Source organism: Betta splendens, chromosome 4 (genome assembly GCF_900634795.4).
Source record: "Betta splendens chromosome 4, fBetSpl5.4, whole genome shotgun sequence".
NCBI classification, from domain to species: domain Eukaryota; kingdom Metazoa; phylum Chordata; class Actinopteri; order Anabantiformes; family Osphronemidae; genus Betta; species Betta splendens.
Window position 1 is genome coordinate 5,454,685 of NC_040884.2, and position 20,556 is coordinate 5,475,240.

General features: G+C 45.2%; 3 protein-coding genes across 6 annotated transcripts; 2 read left to right on the forward strand and 1 right to left on the reverse strand.

The window, feature by feature from the left end:
* Window positions 1-4,725: 4,725 nt before the first annotated feature.
* On the reverse strand, window positions 4,726-10,837 carry ushbp1 (Usher syndrome 1C binding protein 1). 3 transcript variants are annotated; one of them, XM_029149135.3, is made up of 15 exons: window positions 10,683-10,837; window positions 9,990-10,204; window positions 9,767-9,897; window positions 9,413-9,573; window positions 9,099-9,287; window positions 8,765-9,015; window positions 8,541-8,681; window positions 8,301-8,389; window positions 8,054-8,189; window positions 7,679-7,913; window positions 7,450-7,605; window positions 6,929-7,026; window positions 5,984-6,106; window positions 5,718-5,913; window positions 4,726-5,637 (listed from the first exon to the last, which is right to left on the reverse strand). In XM_029149135.3, exons 1-14 carry the CDS (start codon window positions 10,686-10,688, stop codon window positions 5,748-5,750), a joined length of 2,097 nt encoding a protein of 698 aa, XP_029004968.1. In that variant the 5' UTR covers window positions 10,689-10,837; the 3' UTR covers window positions 4,726-5,637; window positions 5,718-5,747. The 3 variants fall into 3 exon arrangements, with proteins under 3 accessions (XP_029004968.1, XP_029004969.1, XP_029004967.1); XM_029149136.3 differs by having other exon boundaries at window positions 4,726-5,913; window positions 9,776-9,897; XM_029149134.3 differs by having other exon boundaries at window positions 4,726-5,913.
* Window positions 10,838-11,346: 509 nt separating this feature from the next.
* babam1 (BRISC and BRCA1 A complex member 1) lies at window positions 11,347-15,130 on the forward strand. Of its 2 annotated transcripts, none has more exons than XM_029149048.3 (9): window positions 11,347-11,504; window positions 12,092-12,543; window positions 12,624-12,682; window positions 12,766-12,886; window positions 13,010-13,088; window positions 13,215-13,239; window positions 13,329-13,458; window positions 13,585-13,671; window positions 13,835-15,130. In XM_029149048.3, the coding sequence occupies exons 2-9, from the start codon at window positions 12,106-12,108 to the stop codon at window positions 14,033-14,035; spliced, it is 1,140 nt and encodes a 379-aa protein (XP_029004881.1). In that variant the 5' UTR covers window positions 11,347-11,504; window positions 12,092-12,105; the 3' UTR covers window positions 14,036-15,130. The 2 variants fall into 2 exon arrangements, with proteins under 2 accessions (XP_029004881.1, XP_029004882.1); XM_029149049.3 differs by having other exon boundaries at window positions 13,588-13,671.
* Window positions 15,131-16,422: 1,292 nt separating this feature from the next.
* On the forward strand, window positions 16,423-20,511 carry plvapb (plasmalemma vesicle associated protein b). Its single transcript, XM_029148221.3, has 9 exons — window positions 16,423-16,871; window positions 17,156-17,332; window positions 17,519-17,585; window positions 17,817-18,018; window positions 18,108-18,327; window positions 19,120-19,269; window positions 19,346-19,474; window positions 19,748-19,837; window positions 20,229-20,511. Exons 1-9 carry the CDS (start codon window positions 16,668-16,670, stop codon window positions 20,235-20,237), a joined length of 1,248 nt encoding a protein of 415 aa, XP_029004054.1. The 5' UTR covers window positions 16,423-16,667; the 3' UTR covers window positions 20,238-20,511.
* Window positions 20,512-20,556: the final 45 nt, after the last annotated feature.

Sequence of the window (20,556 nt, forward strand, 5' to 3'; positions counted from 1 at the left end):
CAGCCTTTTGTTGGGTTAAGTGAGCATCAAGGGCCCAACTAAGCTGCTGTAAGTTGCTTTTCTTTAAGCCCCTGTGCATGTGAAGGTCAAACCACATGGAGCAGTTTGACTGTCAATTAATGTTTGATTAAGAAAACAACAGATTGTTTTTCCCACTGAGAAAATACGCAGCAATGTTTTTCTCCGACTCTGTTATTTTAGTGGAAAGAAACCAGTCTGAGTAATTTGTCATTGGAGTCGTAGGAAAGCAGTTTGTTCATTTGAAGCCAATGACAATAACAGCGCCTGTGTGTGTGTGTGTGTGTGTGTGTGTGTGTGTGTGTGTGTGTGCGCTCTTCGCCGCTGTAGCTGAGTTCCAAAGTTCACTCTAATCTTTGAATTTTGTAAACAAAAACTTTGTCTCTGTTTCTGGAGCTTTGAGACGCTGGGAAAATGTTCTGTCATAGAAGAGCGATGGGAGAAACGAGGGGCTCAGCTTAGTGAAGGTTACCTCACACTAGCAGTCCCGTCAATGCTTTGGTCTGTGACCTTGAGTCTTGGTGCACGATAGCACTCGTATTTATACACTGAAGTGTTTGATAGGTTCGGTTTTTCATCTGTGCCTGTGTCGCCACATGCATGTGTGTGTGTGTGTGTGTGTGTGTGTGTGTGTGTGTGTGCCCCCTGTGCATGTGTGTGTGTGTGTGTGTGTGTGCGTGCGTGCGTGCATGTTAGTGTGTGTTCTGTGCTCTTTGAACTGTAGGTCAGGAATGCAGCTGCTCTCAGCATGAAGTCGACTGTAGAGAAGTCTGTGCATTCTCAACACAGTCAGGAGGCAGAAGTGAAGCAGATTAACTTCCCAACACTACGCTCAACACACACTATGAACAACAACAACGCACAATACAATAATGGAAACAATGACGTTGACTTCTGCTTGTTCGCCAGGGCTCAAATAACTGTTTGGGGACGAGCTGGTTGGTGAGTTTGTCACAGAGAGCAACAAACAGGCTTTCAGTGTTTTTCCTGCAGGTAGAACCCAGGACCGGCTGTAGCTGGTGTCAGCCAATCAGGGCTCATTCATGAGGTTAAAGAGCTGTTTGTGTGCAGCTCCTACGTTTGAGCCCAGCTGACAGAACTTTAGTGGGAAGTGTGTTAACTGCATTGACTAATGTGTGGAGGAATTTGAATCCGGGGGTTAAACTTTAACTCTGATGAGTAACTGTGAGGGGAACAAGCAGCAGCGCATGACTCCCTGCTCCTTCCTCATTAGCCCCAATGCCCTTTGGCCCAGAGCAAATAAAAGGCATCTTCTCCTCTCTATGTGCCCGTGTCACAACACCCTCTCCATCCACGGGTCTTTGACCTCAGGGAGATGATGGAGCAATTTAAAAGAAGCACGGCGCTGGAACCTGTGAGAGAGAAAACATCTGCTGAGAATCCAGAGAGACGCACAACGTCCGATCAATAGCGGCCCTCCTCCTCCTCCTCCTCCTCTTTCTCCTCCTCCTCTTCACCCAGGACCTGCTGGACGTGGTGGGAAACGGCCCATGTGGAGGCCGTTGTTGTCCTCATGCAGTCATCTAATGTTTGGGAGTCAACTGGAGAGGTCAGTAGAGCTGTTACTGGTTCTACTGGTGGTGGATTGAAGCTACAGCTACTTGGAGGTTGATGTTTACATTGTTGGTGTTTTAAAGGTCACATGATCCATCTCTCTGCTGCCTTATGTCATGGCCAAGTCCAGCTGCACTGTATAACATTTGAGGGGATGGGCTCACATTTTAGGAAATTACTTTACAGGTATGTGCTGACGGATGGGAGAGAGGGAGCCACAGGTCCAATCTGCTGTTTTCATTCACGCAGTCCCACATTTATAGTGATTGTATGAGCAGTCCACTAAGTCGGGCTAAGGGTGAGCTCCACCTGAGGGGTCACATTTAACTATAATAAATAGAAACTAGTAAAAATCAGTTGTGTCACTCACTCACTGTATTTATTTGTCATACTGCAGAATACTCCTTGGTGCTGAAGCTTAATCGCTTCAAGCTCAGGGTATTCAAATCAAGATTCAAATGCAATTGTCATTACAGCACCATCATAGCAAACAAAGGTTACTTGATTTGTGTTGCACTAGATAGATTCACTTATGTGTGTATTTGCATTCAGTAAAATGAATGTGTGAGAATCTTAAAAACTTAAAATAGTGTATTTACTGTTTACGTGTTCATATGACATCAGTAGATGAACTCCTTGTGCTTTCAACTATCCAATAAGCCAGACATTTACAGACGGGGCATTAACCTAATGCCCTCTGCAGCCACAACAATTAGGTCATTATTGCAATCACAGTGTAGACAACAGGGAGGGAGGGCCTCTGCAGATAAACAGGCAAGTGGGCAGCGTTAACTCATCAGCAGTCACGGGAACAGGTAATTGGAGGAAAACAGACAAGAACAGAGTTTAACTAGAACTAAAACATATGGGGTGGGGTGGGGTGGGGTGGGGGGTGGGGGGGGCTCTGAGGGCATCTGGTGGAAAGGTAGAGAACGTCAGGCCAGAAAGCGTCCGCGCGACCCTGAAGACAGGAGCGCGTGGCGGAAGCGGGCAGAGGTGCATGCTGGGTAAGGAGGACAGGCCCGGCAGTGGTCACAGATAGCAGCCTGCGCTCAATCTGTTCCCTGAGCGCGCCCTGCGCTGCCTGCCAGACAGCGCCAAGGGTCAGCCGATCACAGAAGTAATCAGCTCAGTGAAGACGACTCAGATGCTTTAACGGGATTAGCTCAAGGACGCGGGTCCTGCCACCTTTACCCTCCAAACACCTCTGGTTTAACATACCACCGTCAACCTGGGAGCTAACCGGCCTCATTAGCCTGCAGGTCCCAACAACAGGGAGAAATTATTACTTCAATTATGTTTAGTCTGTTGCTTTGAAGCCTTCTGACGTCACCTTCTTTCTCGTTTTTTACACTCTGATGTCATATGAAGATTCCCAGATTGCATTTTTAGATCATCTTGCACAATGAAGCATTGATTCCCGTGTCGCCCAGTTTAAATGAAGTTAAAAAAACGGTTGTGAACGTGTATGCGGACAACCCTGTCAACCCGCTGACAAGCGTGCGTGCAATCCTTTAACGGGATCTAAGGCCCGAGCGTCACCTGAGCGGCGGCGGTGCAACGCCGTGCGGCCGCATGACGTCATCATCGGAGCGGTGGCGGCGTTCGACCGGGTCAGAGCTGTTTCACACGCCTCCGTGTCGATGCCACCCCCCCGTCCTGACCCCTCCGTGGGCCGGCGGGTGTCAGGGAGGGGGGGGGGAGTGGCTGTGTGACAGGTGAGCTGATGACTTTGGAGGAGGAAGCGCGTGGGGATCAAGGCGCAGGCTGTGATCCTGTTACGCAGCTTACAGAAGGACAACTTATTAAAATGAGGAATGGATCCAAAGAGTAAATGAGCTGACCTTAAACCCCTGGGTCACCCCCCCCCTCCCTCCCCTCCCGCTGGTGCGTGTGTGATTGCATCCACCCCCACGCTCATTGACAGCCTCTGTCATTGTCTAATAATGGTTTGGTTATTTTTCCCAGGCCCCCCCCCACTTCCACAGGCTGAGAAGCCAGATTCATGTGGGGGTAGAAATGCAACATAGGATTGTTACAGACTTTGTCATAACTACTCATTGACCAGCTGGATTTGGTTCTCGTGTGTTGTGTTCGACCTTCTTAGTTATTAGTGCACAGACTTATCTACTGTGACTTAATCAGCGGAAAGATTAGATTCCTCACTTTCATGCGGCTTCAAGGTTACAGAACTGTTTTACTGACACAAGGAAGACATTTTGAAAAATTCACGTTTAAATTTATCTTCTATGTTTTACACAATGTACAAACAGATCAATTAAAATAAATCAATTATAATTATAATCAGTATTATTATACTAGACTATACTGCAGTAACAAGCTCTGTAATGCTGAGTTTAGTCATGGACCTTAATCTGGAAAGTTTAACAAAAGCAGCTTTTACTTTGGTAGTTTAAGAGCACTTCCTGGTTTTAATTGTATTCTTTTACTTTAGTTGGGTTTTCAGTGTAAGATGTTTGGGGCCACGCAGGTTAAAGTCCCTCTTTCATTCCCTACATTTTTTTATTATTGTTTCCTCTTTGCAGAGGAGTCAACCAGAGGTTACAACAGTCACGTTGTCTAGAAAACCCTTTGATGAACTCAGAAGCTTAACATAGATCTTAGAGAGCGAGAACACAAAATGGAGCGATAATTGTATCATCTGCTCTAATGGCACCTATTTGCAGTGGTGACCTGGAGGTTGGTTGGAGGGGGGGGGGGGGTTCGCTCTGTGTTGACCTCTGCTCGGGAAAGGGCAAGCTCATGCAAAAGTCAGGGCGTCAGGGGCTCGTCACCTCGTCTGGCGCTCTGAACTCCCCATTCACAGGGAAACACAACAGCGAGCATCGCTGTGACCCTGTGGGTGTGACGCGCAACCTTTGCCTTAACCTCCTGACCAGCGGCCACAGCTGCAGCTGAGCGGCTGCAGCGGGTCAGGGCACAGGGTCGCCTGGACGCAGATGATTGAGAGATAAGCGCGGGGAGAAGATGGATGTAGAAATCAAGGGTGGAGGAAGACGGATGGACAGATGAGTCCCATAAAGGAGAGAAGGACGTGTGAGAGAAAAGGAAGAGACCCATACTGCAGTTTAAGATTGATACGATTTTATGGTACAGGATAAATCATGCTGCTAATTTTGAGTCAATTTATTTACATATATTTTCACACACAAAATGAACACATAAAAGACCGGAAGCGACTGCACAGAATGTTCATTGTGTCTGATGTTTTTCAAATGCTTCTTTAATGTGACGCATAGATGGTGTTTTTTCCTTCAGATGGAACATTCTCACCTGAACACAACTCAAAGTCCAGCTCAGGAGCTGAGTGCATCTTTAAGAGGTTTTCAGGAGGTAAAAGGTTTTCTTATTTTTTCTCAACGTTCGTAGCAGATGTCGTCCTTTTCCTGGAAAAAACCCACTGCATCGTTTAATGTGTCTGTCTCACGTTGTCCAACAATGAGTTTATTTCAGAGCAGCTGAAGAACGTGAGCATTTCACCACAGACCGTCGAGCATGTTGGTTGGGTGCTTCATTGTCTCTCCTTGTGCACCCGCGACCATTTGTTTCCCTACAAAAGGGTCACTAATATACTGTATAACATGTGATTTACTGGTTTAGCTGCACTCACTCATAAAACACCCAGAGCTGTGACAAACGTTCCGCCTGCACGCTGACTGTACTGTGTGAATGTCGGCCATTGTTGCGGCCTCCAGCCCCGTCCTCCGGGAGCTGTGTCACGGCAGCGCGGGTGTCTGGCAGAGGCTCCGTGAAGTGGGGCTGCATGGGAAAGAGCACATGTGCTCCCGAGGGGTCAGCTCCTCACACAGTGGGCTCAGTTCTTCCGTCGGCCGCCGGCGTCCGTGACCGCGTGGCAGCTGTTTCTCTGAGGCGAGGAATGTGCGAGTCCTGTCGCACAAGTTGAGCCTCGGAATTTTGTTTAGTTCACTGGGGTCTCGTAGCAGGAAAGTGAGCGCCCTCTCCACGTTCTGCCCCCGTTTACTCTCAGTTAGCCAATGAGCGCCTTTCGAGTGCCACAAATGGCTGGAAAGGAATGGATTCTGTTATTTAAAAAGTGAAGCATGACTCTACATCCCCTTTATTCATGGCTGCACGTAACGCACACAGTGACAGATGCTGATCGCGTCCATCAATCACAGAACCGTCTCTTCGCGCCTCCACTCCGCGTCTTCGCCCGCAGCCGTCGCCGCCTCGCTCGGCCTGCGGTGACTCCCCATCATGGCCGCCACCTTCTGCTCCAGCCTCCACACCTGCTCCCGGTACTTCCGGCGGATCTGCCGGTACGACGCCAGCGCTTTGCTGGAACGAGGAGACAAGCGCTTCAGCCCGTGGGCTCTCGCGAGGGGACGAACGGGCGGCGCCTCGTTACCTGTGCGCCTGCGTGAGCCTCGCGATGTGCTCGCCGCCGTCCCTCCTGTGGGCGGCGCCGTCCGAGAGAGCGGAGTTCAGCGAGTCGTGCACCAACGCCAGTCTCTTTTTCAGGGCTTGTTCTCTGAAAAACCAATGGAATCATACAAAAACACTATGTAAAACTTTAGTGACACATGAACTCTTTGAAGGCACTTCTTGCACTCAGCGACTGACTTCAAAGCACCGATGACGCACGCTGATGCAGATGTGCTTGAGGTGGAAGCATTCACCGCTCAAGGTCGGAGGAGAGAGCGGTTTCCATGTGAAGCACTAGGTGGAAATAAAGACGGAGCTGCTCTTTATGTCCGAAGACTAAAGATTCTGACAGTGTTCCTTAGCAACAGATCAGAACCTCAGCCAACAGGTGTCTGAAGGATTTGTTTTCTACGAGGCCACATTCATCAGGCGCATTTTTAAAATCCCTGAACGCTCCGTATTCATCAGGTGAATGGTAACATCACATTCATCCAGCTGCTGTTAAAATAATGCATCTCGTGTGTTAAATTAATAATCTCCAACACTATCAAGTGGTTTTATTTATCCTTCTGTTGACTTAAATCCTACTACACAGTAATTGCCACTTGAATTTCAGCAGATTATATGCAAACAAGATACTTAACTGATTTCATTATCAGGAAACAAAACAACATCAATGAAACCTTGACTTTGAGATGACGCCGACAGTTGAACTCACGCATAGAAATGCGTGACAACCACCCACACTCTGATTTCCTCTCAGCTTTGAGCAGCGTCTTCATCCTTTGTGCCTCACGTTATGGGAGAAAAACAAGCATCGGCAGCTGTGGGTGTGGAATAAGCCCCTCCGCCGCGTGCTTTAAGGCGCTAAAAGCCTGCCTGCGCCTCGGGCCGGGCCGGGCCGGCGCCGGGCGCGTCCGGGTCTCACCTCTGCAGGATGGCGTGCAGCTCTTTCAGGATGGGCCTTGTTCGAGGATCAGCCGTGTCCGCGTCGCTGCACAGTTTAGCTGTGGTCTCACAGAGCCTCTGAAACGGAACAAAATGTCTCTGTCAAATCTATTCTGATGTGAAAAGACGGTAAACTCAAGAAGAAGAAATACGTGTGTTATTCTGCATGGTACGAGGCCCCGTGTAGCTCGCTCTGTGCTCAGCTACAGATAGAAAGCTGAACCTAGAGTACAGAAGCTGCTCGGTCCTGTGTGATAGTGACTGCAGTGTGCTGGGGTGTGAATCTGTGCTGCGCTGACAGGACAGCCCAGCTGAAGACCTTGTGGAACCAAATTATCCTGCGTGGCCTGGAGGGAGGCTGCTTTGGTAGATGTGTGATTTCCCATGTGGCACAGCCAGATTTGAATCGGGTCTGTCACAGTAGACCAGCGTCCTGCTCCCGCCTGCTCCTTTCACCTTGACTTCGTGTTATTTGAAAATAAACTGACGGGTCTCTGCCACCTGTTGCTCGGCTCTGTGATCCAGGTCCTCGGCAACGCTTTCCGGGACGAAAATTCCGGCGGCTTCTTGGGCCCTCTGCGCCATCAAGCTCCACTCCAGACACCTCAGCTCTTTCTCCTTGAGGCGGATTAAAGCGCGAAGATCTGACATCTCCTCCTGAAACGTCCCAGTTGAACCATCAATGTCTCTTACACAGTTTATGCAGAGACCCAGAGGCCACGGCTCCTACCCTGACGGAGATGAGCTCATAGAAGACGGAGGCCTTCTCCTTCCTGGCCTCCGGGGGTTTGGTGACATCTTTAGTCCCATGTCCCGCTCTTGATCCAACCGGGTGACCTGCGTCGAGGCTCGTTTCACCCTTCACCCCCGGCCTCGGCTTGGGCAGACAAATGGCAGCACGGTCCCTCTTTAGGTGCTCAATTCGCTGCCGGAGAACAGTCTCTCGATCGTTCAGCTCAGGTGTTCTAGTAAAATACATTCACAGCATCCTTTAAAAAGCTTTTGAAACTTTTCACAACTGTTTTATGTACGACATGTCTAAGTGGTACCTTTGACCTGACCTCTTACTGTGCTTGAATGTACAAAGAGCACTTTAAAGAGTCACCTCTGGCCTGTGTGGCTCTGGATTTCGGTCTCCTCTGTGACCCCTGCTGTTGAGAAGGAGGTGGACAGCTCTTCGGTCCCCATCTTCCTGAGCTGAGATGACAGGCCGTCGGGCGGCTCCCTGTCACCAACTGCCTCTGATGAGAGGATAAACCCGTGAGGCCGGCTGTGTGTTTATGTCGCTGATTGACACGCGTGCGTCCTGCGTGCGTCAAGGTATGCGTGTGCAGTCAAAGGCATTCACGGACCTGCTGAGTCGATCTGTGGAGGAATGCCTTGCTTCCTCTTGGCCTCATAGAGCGACAGTAGCTCACCGTAGGCCTCCTCACACTCCTCACTGTCAATCACAACCATAAAGACCACTTACAACCTCGCAGGACGAGGAGAAGCTAAATTAACAGATCTCTGAGCAGTGCACGCGTATGTAGCTATGGCAAATAGTGCGCGTGCAGACAGGCCTGGGTGCTGGTGTTGAGGTATGTGTGTACCAGTAGCTGAGGGCCAACTGCAGGGCAGAGCAGTCGGTCTCCAGTCTGGTCAGAGTGATACTGATCTGCTCCGACTCCAACTTCCTTCGCTCCAGCGCCGCAGTGAGACGTTCGTTTCTGGCCTTCAGCCTCTCGACGTATCTAAGACACCAGCCGCAGGAGGAGGAGGTTAATAACAAATGCATTCTGCATGCAACGTACAGTATAGCCAGCCTCAGACTCGCCTATTCAGTCGTTCTGATTCAGACTCCAGGCTGATGGAGCTGGGGCTGGGACACGGGCTGCCCAGGTGTCCAGAGCCCAGTGCAGAGCCGTCTCCAGCACACAGGGGTGTCACGGTCCGGGCTCGTCTCCTGTGTAGTAAAGGGGAGCCGGGGTACGAAGGAGAGGACCAGTCTGGACTGAGGCTCCGAGCGGTGGAGCGGTAGGATGGAGAACGGCTGCTTGACCTCCAGGACCGCTGGACACCCACCAGCTGAAGGCGAGACGAGCAGCTCTAGCATTCATCTTCAGCACCTTTCGTATTCTGAATCACTCCGACCATTAAGTGACTCCTACCTTGTTTTGCTCCTCTTCTTTCTGAGTGATGGTGCTTGTTGCTTTCTCCATCTCCTCTTGACGACTCTGCTCGTTGCTTCTGAGAGCAGAGTCCTGTTTGTCCGCATTGAGCATCTCCTCCAGGCGCTGATCCTTGGGGAGGCTCGGTGGGCATGAAATCCCAAACTCTGTCTCCATCTCCTCCAAAATCTGCAACAGCACATTTCTCTCACAGTAACACATCAAGATTCTGACTCATACAAAATCTCTCTACTGTATGTATCTGTAACATTAGTTCCGAGAGCAGGTCAGCATGATTTTTTATGGCTTAATACCTGGGTGGCTTTGACCCAGCTCTCCTGAGCTGCTCTCAGATGCTCTTTGTGCTTGTCTTGGTCAGTGGCTCTTATGGGGGAAGCCCAGGTCCTTCTACAGCTGATGGAGTCCTCCACTGATGATAAGACCCTCTGCAGTTTACTCCAGACTCCACTGCCCCCTAGAGGACAAAGAATATATCTGTAAATAAAATCAGTCAATGCCAGATGAGCTACTATAGACTTATGCACCACTAAGCAATATCTCCTGTCTGTGTATGGGAAAAGTATTGTATAAGGAGCTAAATATGTTTTTAGTAGAACACAAAAAAATGATGAGATCTACTGAACAAAGTCAAGTGTGCTGTCACCAACCATGGTCACCTAGTGGAGGTTTAGCAGCAGTAGAAATGTGTCTCTCTGGGCTTTTTTTGACCAGTCTATGGGACAGCAGGTCAGGAAACAGAGGCCTGGCTGGTCCCGGCGATCTCACATTATCACATTCACTGCAAAACAGTGTCAAACATATTGGCTCATACAATGTACCACTAAGGCTATTTTGAGATTTTTTATTTGACAATGATTTGACTTATGTTGCCTTGGTGCCTTTAGTGACCCCATCTTCTTGTTCAGTTCAGCAATGATGCTAAGCAGCGTCCCCACTTCAGCTTCACACTGTGCCAGTTCTGCTGGTGAAGGCTCCAGGCTCGCTGAAGGGTCAGAGCCCTCGAGGTCAAAGGTCGCATGGTCAATTACCACCTTGTCACACTCTGACCTAGCATCCAGGCTGTCACATCTGACCCGGCTGGAATCCTGCATATAAGGATTTGTTGGGTTTATTATTATTGATATAAACAAAATTAGTGTGTATTTCAATGATTTTGTTCGGTTTCACTTTCTACATTTCAGTAAGTGTTTATTTTGCCTCGTTGCAAAGTGGCTTATGTTAAACCTGTACCACAATAAAAATTATGTATATTATTGTACCAGACATTCTTGCTGCTCTGTTTAGTAGCTATTGTTCTGAGTAGCGGAACAGGAGGAAACTAAAACATCCTGAGATCCTACTTCCTGTCTAGAAATATTTGCAGCTAAAACCGTCCTTAGATTTTCTACAAAGACCTCGAGTTAAATAAAAAAAGGAAATTAACTAGCCTAAATTCTGCTATAAAGAACATAGTGTATTATATATATAGTCATACATTTAACTATACAGTACAATACCATAGCTGGCACCATACAATATATACAGCTATGAGTAACATTGAAATATTCCATACTCATAACTTACCTCCATACTTCCCTACTGCGGCAGGGATTCACTTCCTGTTGAGTTTATACATTTGTCGATGAGATGTTTTCTTCTAAACTAACTATTTAGAGTTATAAAATTTCCAGTAGTCAGTCAGCTCCCTGGAATGTTCTGCTCACCGTGTATGTGGCTACTGTGTGATGAATGAAGTTAGTGGAAAACACACAGAAAGTCATCCCCACCCATTCCCCGTCACCGTGTGTCCTTTCCTGTTTTGTCCAAAGCTAGTTTTCATGACTCTTTGACCATAATATACAGTAGTAGTGATGTAAAAAAACAGGGTTAAACAAGTTTTATGCACCCAAGACTGAGACTGTCTCTACATTATGCATCATTGTGCTCATAGGTGACACATGATCCAAATGAAATAAAATGTGAAGCATTTATTAAATTTATTTATTATATTTACACATTTTTATTAATATTATTTTAGATTTTTTATTCTTTCATATGTATTGTATTAATTTCGTAATTGTGGGGACAGCTATTATACATCAATGATGACAAAATATGTGAAAATATGATAGTATACTGGTAATAGTAATAGTCAAAATATGCATTTAATTATTCAATATTACTCATACTGTACAAAGGCTACTATGATTAAACTGCAACGGACAATGTTTACCTACGTACAACGCCATTACCCATAATGCCACAGATGCGCAGTAAGCGATTTGGTCATTTCCGGTGAGGAAGTTGTCGGTTCAAAACAAATGTTAGCTCGTAGTTGAAATACTCTGCAACTGTCAATGAGTCTGTCGGTATTTAAATTACAAAAGCGTAGTGTTCTTTAATCACGTAAGTTCTGTCTTTCATTCAAACCTTAAACACTTTATATCTTATCTGCTTCGATGTGTTTTTGTTAGCTTAAAGCTTAGCTAGCCTTTCTATCGTTAATGCTAACAGCACTAACTGCTACTGTGCTGTCAGCAGACACCAACTTTCTTTACGAGCCTTTTTGACAAATAGCGTCTTTTGGCCACTTTGACTGACTGTGTGGGATTTCTTGACATAAATGTTTTTGATATATCACACAGCTACTTAAGTTTCTTAAATATTGATCGTTGTGTTCACATATCACAAGACAGACAGGACGAGTAAGACAAGCAGTGTTGTGTAGCTATTTGTGTTGTATTAGCATTAGCAGCACACAATGTTGATTAAGATTTATAAAGAAGGTCTTTTGCACCTGCAGTTGAGCTATCCATAACGGATATACTAAAATTTAAATGTATTCATTTTTTATTGTGTGGGAGAGAGCAACAGTTAAATGTTAAAAAATGTTTTCTCTGCCTACTCTCGACCTTCTTGGAATTTAGTTCCTACATTTTTTGCATGGCTAAAACATTTACTCATCTGAACTCAACTTGTCACCTTTGCTTTAGTGACATCTGCATCCATGGAAACCCCTGAACCTGGCCCTGCAGATGGAGAGGAACGTCTGGTGGAGCTGCGACCACGGACACGCTCCAACCCTGAAGGCGCTGAGGACCGTCGCAACAGCACAGGCAGCCTCGGAGGCAACAGCAACCCAAACATAACGCAGCCTGCTGTGGGCAGTCGTGTTGAGGGCGAGGGAGAGGCTTCAACCAGCGACAGCCCTCCAACGTCTACCACTCTGACTGTCTCAACAGCTGCAGCCCAGACTGTAGCTCCGGCTGCAGGGGCAACAGTGGCTGCAGCCAGTACTACAGTGCTTCTATCCACAGCATCTGTGGCTGCCAAGGAGAGGCCAAAGCCCACACAGCCGCAGTCTTTGTCCACACTTCCAACCACTGTCCCTCCACCACCAGAGTACCAGCTCCGAGTCCCCCGGGTCAACTGCCCAGAGAAAGTGGTAGGTTTACATTACATTTTTGAAACAAATTCCATGCTCAGCATAAGAATGATTTTTAACTGATGTGTTTTGAAAAACAGATCATCTGCCTAGATCTTTCTGAAGAGATGTCTTTGCCGAAGTTGGAGTCTTTTAATGGGTAGAATAAAGTTAATTGTTATTTCTGAACACTAGCTTTAAATACTTGTCAACACGGCCTGATTTGACTCTCTTTCCATTTAGGTCTAAAACCAACGCTCTAAACATATCCCAGAAGATGATTGAGATGTTCGTCAGAACAAAACACAAGATTGATAAGCGTCATGAATTTGCACTGGTTGTAGTCAATGATGATGCACTGTGGGTGAGTACAGGAGTATTTTAACCTCCTGCTATTTTTGCAGATAGTGTCTACAGTATACAACATGTTTACAACATGTTTTTAGGATTCTATATTACCTGTCTAATTCTTATGTGTGTATTCCAGCTGTCAGGCTTCACATCTGACCCCAGAGAGCTGTGCAGCTGTCTGTACGATCTAGAGACCAACGTTTGCGAGTCGTTCAGTATCCTTTTATTCTAAGTAATGATTGAATAATTAGAATATATTTCACTTGGTGAAGCACTACATAAGATATATATTAATAAATAAAAAATTGTTATTAACTTTAAGCCTTAACAATCTTCTGTAGACCTGGAAGATCTTCTTAATGTAATGTAAGTAAAGTACAGCGGCAAAACAAACCTTCTTGTTTTTCTTTGTTCAAATTACATCAACTTTCTCATCTTCTCTTTTCTCTTTCCAGTCGTCAGAAGATAGAACTCCCGATGATGGAAAATGTTCAGACAGTCCCACCTCCGTATGTAGTGCGAACTGTCCTCATTTACAGTCGCCATGCAGGGCAGCTACAGTTCAACCCTTCTGAAGCTGTTAATGTAAGTACAACACTGCTGACATTCAACACTCCCTGTACTTAATACAGTGTCAGTATCTTTTTTTCCCCCATCTACATTTGATTTTCAGCAGTAACTGCATATTGATCTCTTTGTATCTTGCTACAGAAGATGCTGCAATCTCCATATTTTTTCTTTGATGTGGTCTATCTGCACAATGGGGTGGAGGAACAGGGAGATGAAACAAGCTGGAGAGTGAGTGACTAAGCTTGCAAACTAAATTATAATATCTTAAATTTGCACTATCTGAAGATAATTTAATGATGTGGAAACCCAATTAAAAATAACTGCTGATCCTATAATCTGTACAACTCCTTAGTTGCCTGTTTTAACTGGGTGTTGCGATTTGTGTTTCTAGGAAAACTTTACTTCTTTCTGCAACCTGGACTCAAAGGGCATGTGCTATCGCTTTGAGGTTTCCCTGAGTGGACCTGCTATCGAGCTGCACAATTGCATGGCCAAACTTCTGGCTCACCCTTTACAGAGACCTTTCCAGAGTCATGCCTCTTACAGCTTGCTGGAGGGGGAAGACCCTCAGGACATTGAGGCAACAGTTTAAAATCTATCTCACTCAAAAATCTCTGCTTCATTGTGAAATCCTTACACTGTAGTGTTGTGTAAAAAGTGGAATAGAGTTCATTCTGTTTCCCTTTGTAGAGCAATGGTTCTTGAGAATCCAAAGCCAAATGTAGTTGCTCTGAAGAGAATGGTTTCAGCAGGACATTGTTTTAGTTATAATAGGAAATAATATCTGTGCTATCCTGTTACACCTTTACTGGATGACATCAGGAGACTTTGAAGTTAAATCTGGCATGTGGTATCACAGATCTAAGCCGCTGTATCGTTGCCTTTTTGCTTAGTTGGCAAGTTCCACATTTAATGTATTTTATGAGGGTTGTTTTAATCATTTGCTCATTTGTCACTGTTATATGATATTAAAACAGTGAAGGGATCCTTTATGATCATGTTATAACGCTGATGATTTGACTGTGAAAAGGGTTCCTAAACTCCCTGACTAGTCTGTCCTGTCTCTGTCTACAGTTGGTTTAGTGTATAAGAGATTTAAAAGAATGTGTGGCATTCACCAATCTTCTCATGATTGCAATGTTCTCCTTAGTAATAATACATAGTTATACATTCAGAGGTTTAATCAAGCTTAGTTTGGGGTGTAGAACTAATGCATTTGATTTGGTGTCATCATTACGGCTGCCATTTGGTATTTAGTATTTCTTTTTTGGCCTGTTGCATTACAGTTGTTTTTAAATTTCTGTAAATAAGAATCTCCTCTCACTCCTGTCTTTGTGCAGAGTGTCACCTTCTATAACACTGTCACATCAAGTATAGGAGAATTGATTATTCTGTAAAATCTTGATTGTATACTTGGTGCCAAACATATTAGTCACGGACCATGTTTGCTTTAGAAACATAACGTCTGTCCTGAGCATTCCTTTATCTTTCTCTCTCGTACAGCGCTGCTTTGATGACCCACTACTGACAAACATAGCATTGTTAGGGCACAACAGGTTTGAGCAGGCAGTCTTAGGTGAAGCTAAAATAGATTAGTACAGAGGTATGAAAATGTTCTAGCATGAAGCCTATTGTAAAAAAATATCTTTGAGTCTATTTCTGTATATTAAAAACATATTTAATTGAATGATAATTTGTGATGTGTGATGTATTTAAATTCATTGAAAGCTTTCCACTTTTTGCCAGGAGATGGCAGCAAACACCCGTCTGAGATAGACCCAGGCCTCTCTTTCCAGGCTTGGTGTTCCTTACTTCATTCTAAAGTAGCTGTTAATCAATATGCTTTATTTACATTAGATATACTTTACTGTGAATTAATTTTTTCCTTAAAATGTTTCCTTAAATCTGCCCTGTTGACATGTTTCATAAACTACAGGCCTGTTTGACAGAATGAGGGAGTTTTTGCTCCTCATGTTAAAGTCCACCTCTTACTTATCATGAATATTGCTGTGGTGTTAGCTATATACTTTCCTGTCACCCTGAAGGTGCCTGATCCTGAGGTGTTCTTATCTTAATCTTCAAACATTAGGTTTCCTGTTATTGTTCAGCAGTTGGGACGTAGTCAGCCTCTGTCACTCGCTTTCTGTCAGTCTAATATGCCTTCATAAATTAGCATTTTATCCGGTGAAGACAGGTTGTCAGGGAAACAATGGGAAGCAGGAAAACCGTGGGCTCCGCGGACCTTTCCCCTTTCGCACCCTTCTCTGACAAAGCTGACTGCTCCTCGCGTCATCGCTGTAGATAACATGGAGGGGAATCCACTGTTATTCTCTCATCCCTGAAGAATGGCAGGTCCCTATTGTTTTAATTTCTTTCGCTCCTCCACTGGCACGACTCTCTTCCGCACTGGTTTAGAACAGGATGAAGCTCATTTTTTTGCCATTTATTCTCTAGATGGTGACCATCGTAGATCCACAGTATATCTGTCTTCAATCAGTTTTACTGTCTTTTACTGTGGAGGACATTTACATTAAGTACTGAACTTAGTAAGCATAGTTCTGAAAAACTTCAGTATAAAGTAACTGGTGATACTACAGCGCAGCTCCTGCAACCTTCCTTCATTTTATGCCATTGATCAACCAGTGCTGCTGTGCTGCAGTAGTTCTGTAGAAATTACGCAAAGTAATTTGACCTTTTCTTCATCATGTGACATGTGTCACGATATTCAGTAAAAATTGTACCATCGCTTTTGTAAATTTGATTTTCCCAAATGTATAAAGATGCGGGAGTGCACAAGTTTCTCAGAAGTGCATTTAATAGCTGTGTTCTTGTTCTAAATAGTGGGCACATTAGTGTTGGGCAGTGGAGCAGCTGGAGGATGTTGCTGGGACTGTGACAAGGGTCGATGAGGGAGGAGAGAGGAGGGCCGAGCCAGGATGGAGTGGAAGTGCCTCCACAGCGTTTATAAACATGACCCTGTCAGACACCTTAGGGTCATTGTTTATGTCTGCTCATGAGACTTCTGACAGCGCGACAACTGTAGAAGATAGAGAAATACGCATCTGATCCCAAGCGCTCCTGTTTCTGCTTGAAAGAGTTCACCTTCAGGACGCTGTTCTGCAGAGAAGACCAAAAACCTTGTGGATTTTTTTAGCTTTTGCGAGCAAAGAATTCCTGTCTAGATCTTTGAAGAACCAGCCGCCACCATTTCACCTCCAACAGTCATGTACAGCTCCAGCTACTCCCAGGCCAAGTATGGCCGGGAGGCGAGGGAGCCCCCGCACAGGGCCAAAGGAAAGAGCTGCGGGTACTACATGAGGATTATCTTCCTTTTCTCCTCTTTGATCCAGTCTCTGATCATCGTCAGCCTGGTGCTCTTCCTCATCTATGGACAGCCAGAGAAATCTGCATTGGAGAAGAAGGTTGAGGTCAGTGATTGTTTTATCCTTCTCAAAAACCTGAAAGGAAAAAAATACTTCTACAAAGAATCTGTGTACATTATTTCAAACTAGACATTAATGCATTTCCTACTGTATAAGTGTTATACATAATCAAATCTCTTGTAGCATCAGTCATCACCTGTCTGATTCTGAATTTTTAGACTGTTATTATCTATATTTTATATTATAATTGACTCCTATTATGTCTTTATGTTCAGAGTTGTGAAACACAGTGATGCTCATTGTGCTGCACTCCTATTGTTGTTGTGAAGGACATGGAGCAGAGCTTCAACAAGCTCAGTGAGAACAACGTCCAGCTGAGGAAGGATAAAAGTGAGCTGGGGGCTCAGCTGAAAGCTCGCACAGCTGAGAAAGCTGCTCTGGAGAAAGAGATGGAGAAGCTGAAGACTCAGGCCAACAGCACGCAGCTGGAGCTCAAGACTAGATTAGTAAGTGCTGGCTGATTTAGCTTTGCAAAGCGCCTATTTTTAACCATCTTTCCGTGGAAAACCAGAACAAATCAAGGAAATCACACAGTCTGATTATTTCCTTAGACATTGTGGCAGTTTTCATGTGACTCACCTTGTTTGAAAACCCCAACCCACAAGTCATCCGGTGTTTCTTTTAATTTACAGACGAGCTGCATGACAGCAGCTGCAATGAAACGGTGCCCCACAATTCCAATCCAGACCAGTGGCAGCAGTACGTATTCCATCCAGAGACTCGGTCCAAGACTCTAAACCTTTACCTCCATCTATTAGAATAATGTGAACAGTAAAATAGGGGAATGCTCCTTTATCACCTATATAATTTATGGAAATCATCTCCAGCTGTACTTTCTACATAGTTTAATAAATCATTAATAAATTATATGTATTTATACGTGCAGTATTTTCTGATTTCAATAAAACCAATTTGTTCCAAACTCTCTAGATGAACTAAAGACGTGTCAAAGCCTCAACGCTCAGCAGAGTGCTATGATAAGTCTGATCGAAGCAAACTTCACTCAGATGGTCAATTATCTGAGACAGGAGAGAGACAACGCCCTCAAAGTCAGAGACGCACAGTTCCAGGAAGCCATTACCCTGCGCAGGGAGACCACCATGGTCAAGGAGCAGCTCTCCACCTACACCAGGTACCGGTTTATGTCCGCCCTGTTAGTGCAGCTGGAAGTATCACCATTAAATACTAATGCCTCGGATTTTTTTATTCGTTTTTTACAAGGAAATGCAAACAGGACTTTGCAGAGTCGTTGAACGGGATCCAGACGGTGACCCGGGATTTCCTAAACCGGATCAATAACATGTTTCCCCACCAGCTGACCTTTCACCTCACCTGTGACAGTCAGAGGGAGCAAATGGAGAAAATCAAAAACAGCTGCACCAACCTGTCCAGGGATGTGGAAAACAAGTTCCAGGTGTATTTGGACAATGTGGGCAACAAGGTGAATGCATGGATCATGGTTGTTTAAGTGTATTTTATTCATTTGATCGGAAATATTTCAAATGAAAAATTACCAATTAATTACCATAAAAAGACCATAAAATAAACTTTAAAGATGAGAAAAACTTACAGACATCATAAATGTAAGATGAACAATATGGAAGAGATAAAAGAAGCTGAATCAGTGTCTGAAGAGAGGAAGTGGGTCTGCTGCATCGTAGGTAATAAAACTACAGACACAGATGCTGTGTGAGGCGACCTCAGGGTCGGGGCAGAGGTGAAGCATGTGGCTGTGCTGATAACACAGTGGGAGCGTGCAGGGCCACACAATCACATCCTCAGCAAACCAGCGTTCACAGGTTGCAACAATATTTCACTTGGATATGAGACCAGAAGTCATGAATCATCATGAGACCAGAAGTCATGAATCATCATTTGTTATGCTGCTCCAATTAAACTTTTTTTCCTTTTACTTAGTAACAACTCCAACTAAAATTTTTCTAAAACCAGTGCATTTACTTTACTTCAGTTACTTCACTACGCATTTAGAGACTTGTTGAAACTTAATGGTTTCATAAGCAGTAGAGCATGAACGCCAGAGAAACACTCAGAAATGAGTAAAACAAGCAAAAATACCATCTGGAAGCAGATTTGGTAGAAGATCCGGACACGTCCTTGAACCACAGCCTATTAACTCTCTCTCTCTCTCTCTCTGTCTCATTAACTCACTTTCTTTCTTTCTTTCCTGTCATATTATGAAGACAAACTAAGGAGCTAGGTGTTGTTCCTCCAGGTGGCAGAGATCCAGGCCCTGTCCAGCCGACTGGAGGTGCAAAACTCCCACCTGACGTCCGACTGGCAGCAGTGTGAACGCAGTCGCAATCAAACGATCGCGGAGACCACCAGGCAGCTGCAGCTCAAGCAAGTCGCGCACGACGACCAGGTGCGAGACGACTCCTCAGAGGCGTTTGTGCACGTGTTTTACAGAGATGTGTAAATCACCCGCATGTCGCGTTCAGATGGAGAAGTTGCTGTCTGAGAAAAGCCGGCTGAGGACAGAGAAGGAGCTGGTGGAAGAACGTCTGGCGCTGAAGGAGAAAGAACTGCAGAGCCTCCGGGGAGCACAGGGCGCTCAGCCCAGTTCCAGGGTAAAACAGACACGTTTAACTCATGTATGAGCTCCAGTAGACTTAAAATGAAGATGCATGTTGACTCAGCAGCAAGGATGAATGTGAAGCTGCAGCAGCAGCAGGAAGGATCAGCAGCCAAGATAACAGAGGAAGGGCACGTTTAAGGAGTCACAAGTTCACAACACACGTCATTGCAGGCGTGTGGGTCAGCGGAGCGCTGCGTTAGAGCTGGTGCACGCCGTCAAACTGGGCTTCATGGTAAATAATAGGAAATGGTCTCTCTGTTCGCAGTCCGGCGTCCTCTCTGGCTTTAAACCTGGCATCTCAACAGGCTTCACCTCGCGGAACAGTGGAGAAACTGAATCAGGCAAAAGTCAGAAGGTAATAGTTCACATTAGGGCCTAAACACTGCTGTTGGTTCGCCCTTGTAATGGACGCTAGCATTGTGACTGATGGTGGTAATGGAACAAAGCAGCACTGAATGAGTATAGTCATCGCCTCCTCCTGAGGGCAACGTGAATGGGCGCCTACATTCCTCAATCTTTCCAATTGTCGTCAAGTTATTTCAGCTACTAATGTGGTGGAGTGACCGACAAGCTGATACTTTTACAGCCCCACTATAAATATCCTCAACCAGACAAGTGTCCCAGCTCACGTTCTCAGCGTCATTGTTTTATCTTCCTGCTCCTCATCTGGACGGCGCTGTTTCAATTTATTAATATTACGGAGTCTCATGATGTTAAATGATAAATGTTGATGTTCTGTCTTTCAGACGAGATGAAATGAACTGGCTGAGTAAAAAGTGAAGGAACACCGCTTCAGAGTCTTCTTATGGTTATCATCTTCTGACGACATGTACATATTCCTGATATTACGCCCTACGACCTGTAAATACTGTGATTCTATGTTAACGACATATTCTACACACCTTGCGTTTACTTTGCTGTCAGTCTTTGTCTCTGTATACTCAGGTAAATGTAAAAAATTTCCATGATGCTGGTGTAAATATCTTGTGTCATTTGTTTTTACGACTATGGAATAAAAAGGTCAACGAAGCCTTTGTGTTGAATCCTCTTTGTCTCTGTGGAACCCTCAAAGCA

Bases quoted from the DNA above. Each gene is read 5' to 3' on its own strand.
- ushbp1 (XM_029149135.3), bottom strand. The intron at 8,682-8,764 runs GCGAGTCTGAGG...CTGGTGTCTTAG, and splicing joins GAATCAGAACGACTGAATAG to ATACGTCGAGAGGCTGAAGG. The intron at 6,107-6,928 runs GTGAGACCCGGA...TTGGTTTTTCAG, and splicing joins CTGCACGCCATCCTGCAGAG to AGAACAAGCCCTGAAAAAGA.
- babam1 (XM_029149048.3), top strand. From the start codon at position 12,106: ATGGAAACCCCTGAACCTGGCCCTGCAGATGGAGAGGAACGTCTGGTG. The intron at 12,683-12,765 runs GTAGAATAAAGT...CTTTCCATTTAG, and splicing joins AAGTTGGAGTCTTTTAATGG to GTCTAAAACCAACGCTCTAA. The intron at 13,089-13,214 runs GTATCCTTTTAT...AATCTTCTGTAG, and splicing joins CAACGTTTGCGAGTCGTTCA to ACCTGGAAGATCTTCTTAAT.
- plvapb (XM_029148221.3), top strand. From the start codon at position 16,668: ATGTACAGCTCCAGCTACTCCCAGGCCAAGTATGGCCGGGAGGCGAGG. The intron at 16,872-17,155 runs GTCAGTGATTGT...GTTGTTGTGAAG, and splicing joins CATTGGAGAAGAAGGTTGAG to GACATGGAGCAGAGCTTCAA. The intron at 17,333-17,518 runs GTAAGTGCTGGC...TTTAATTTACAG, and splicing joins TGGAGCTCAAGACTAGATTA to ACGAGCTGCATGACAGCAGC.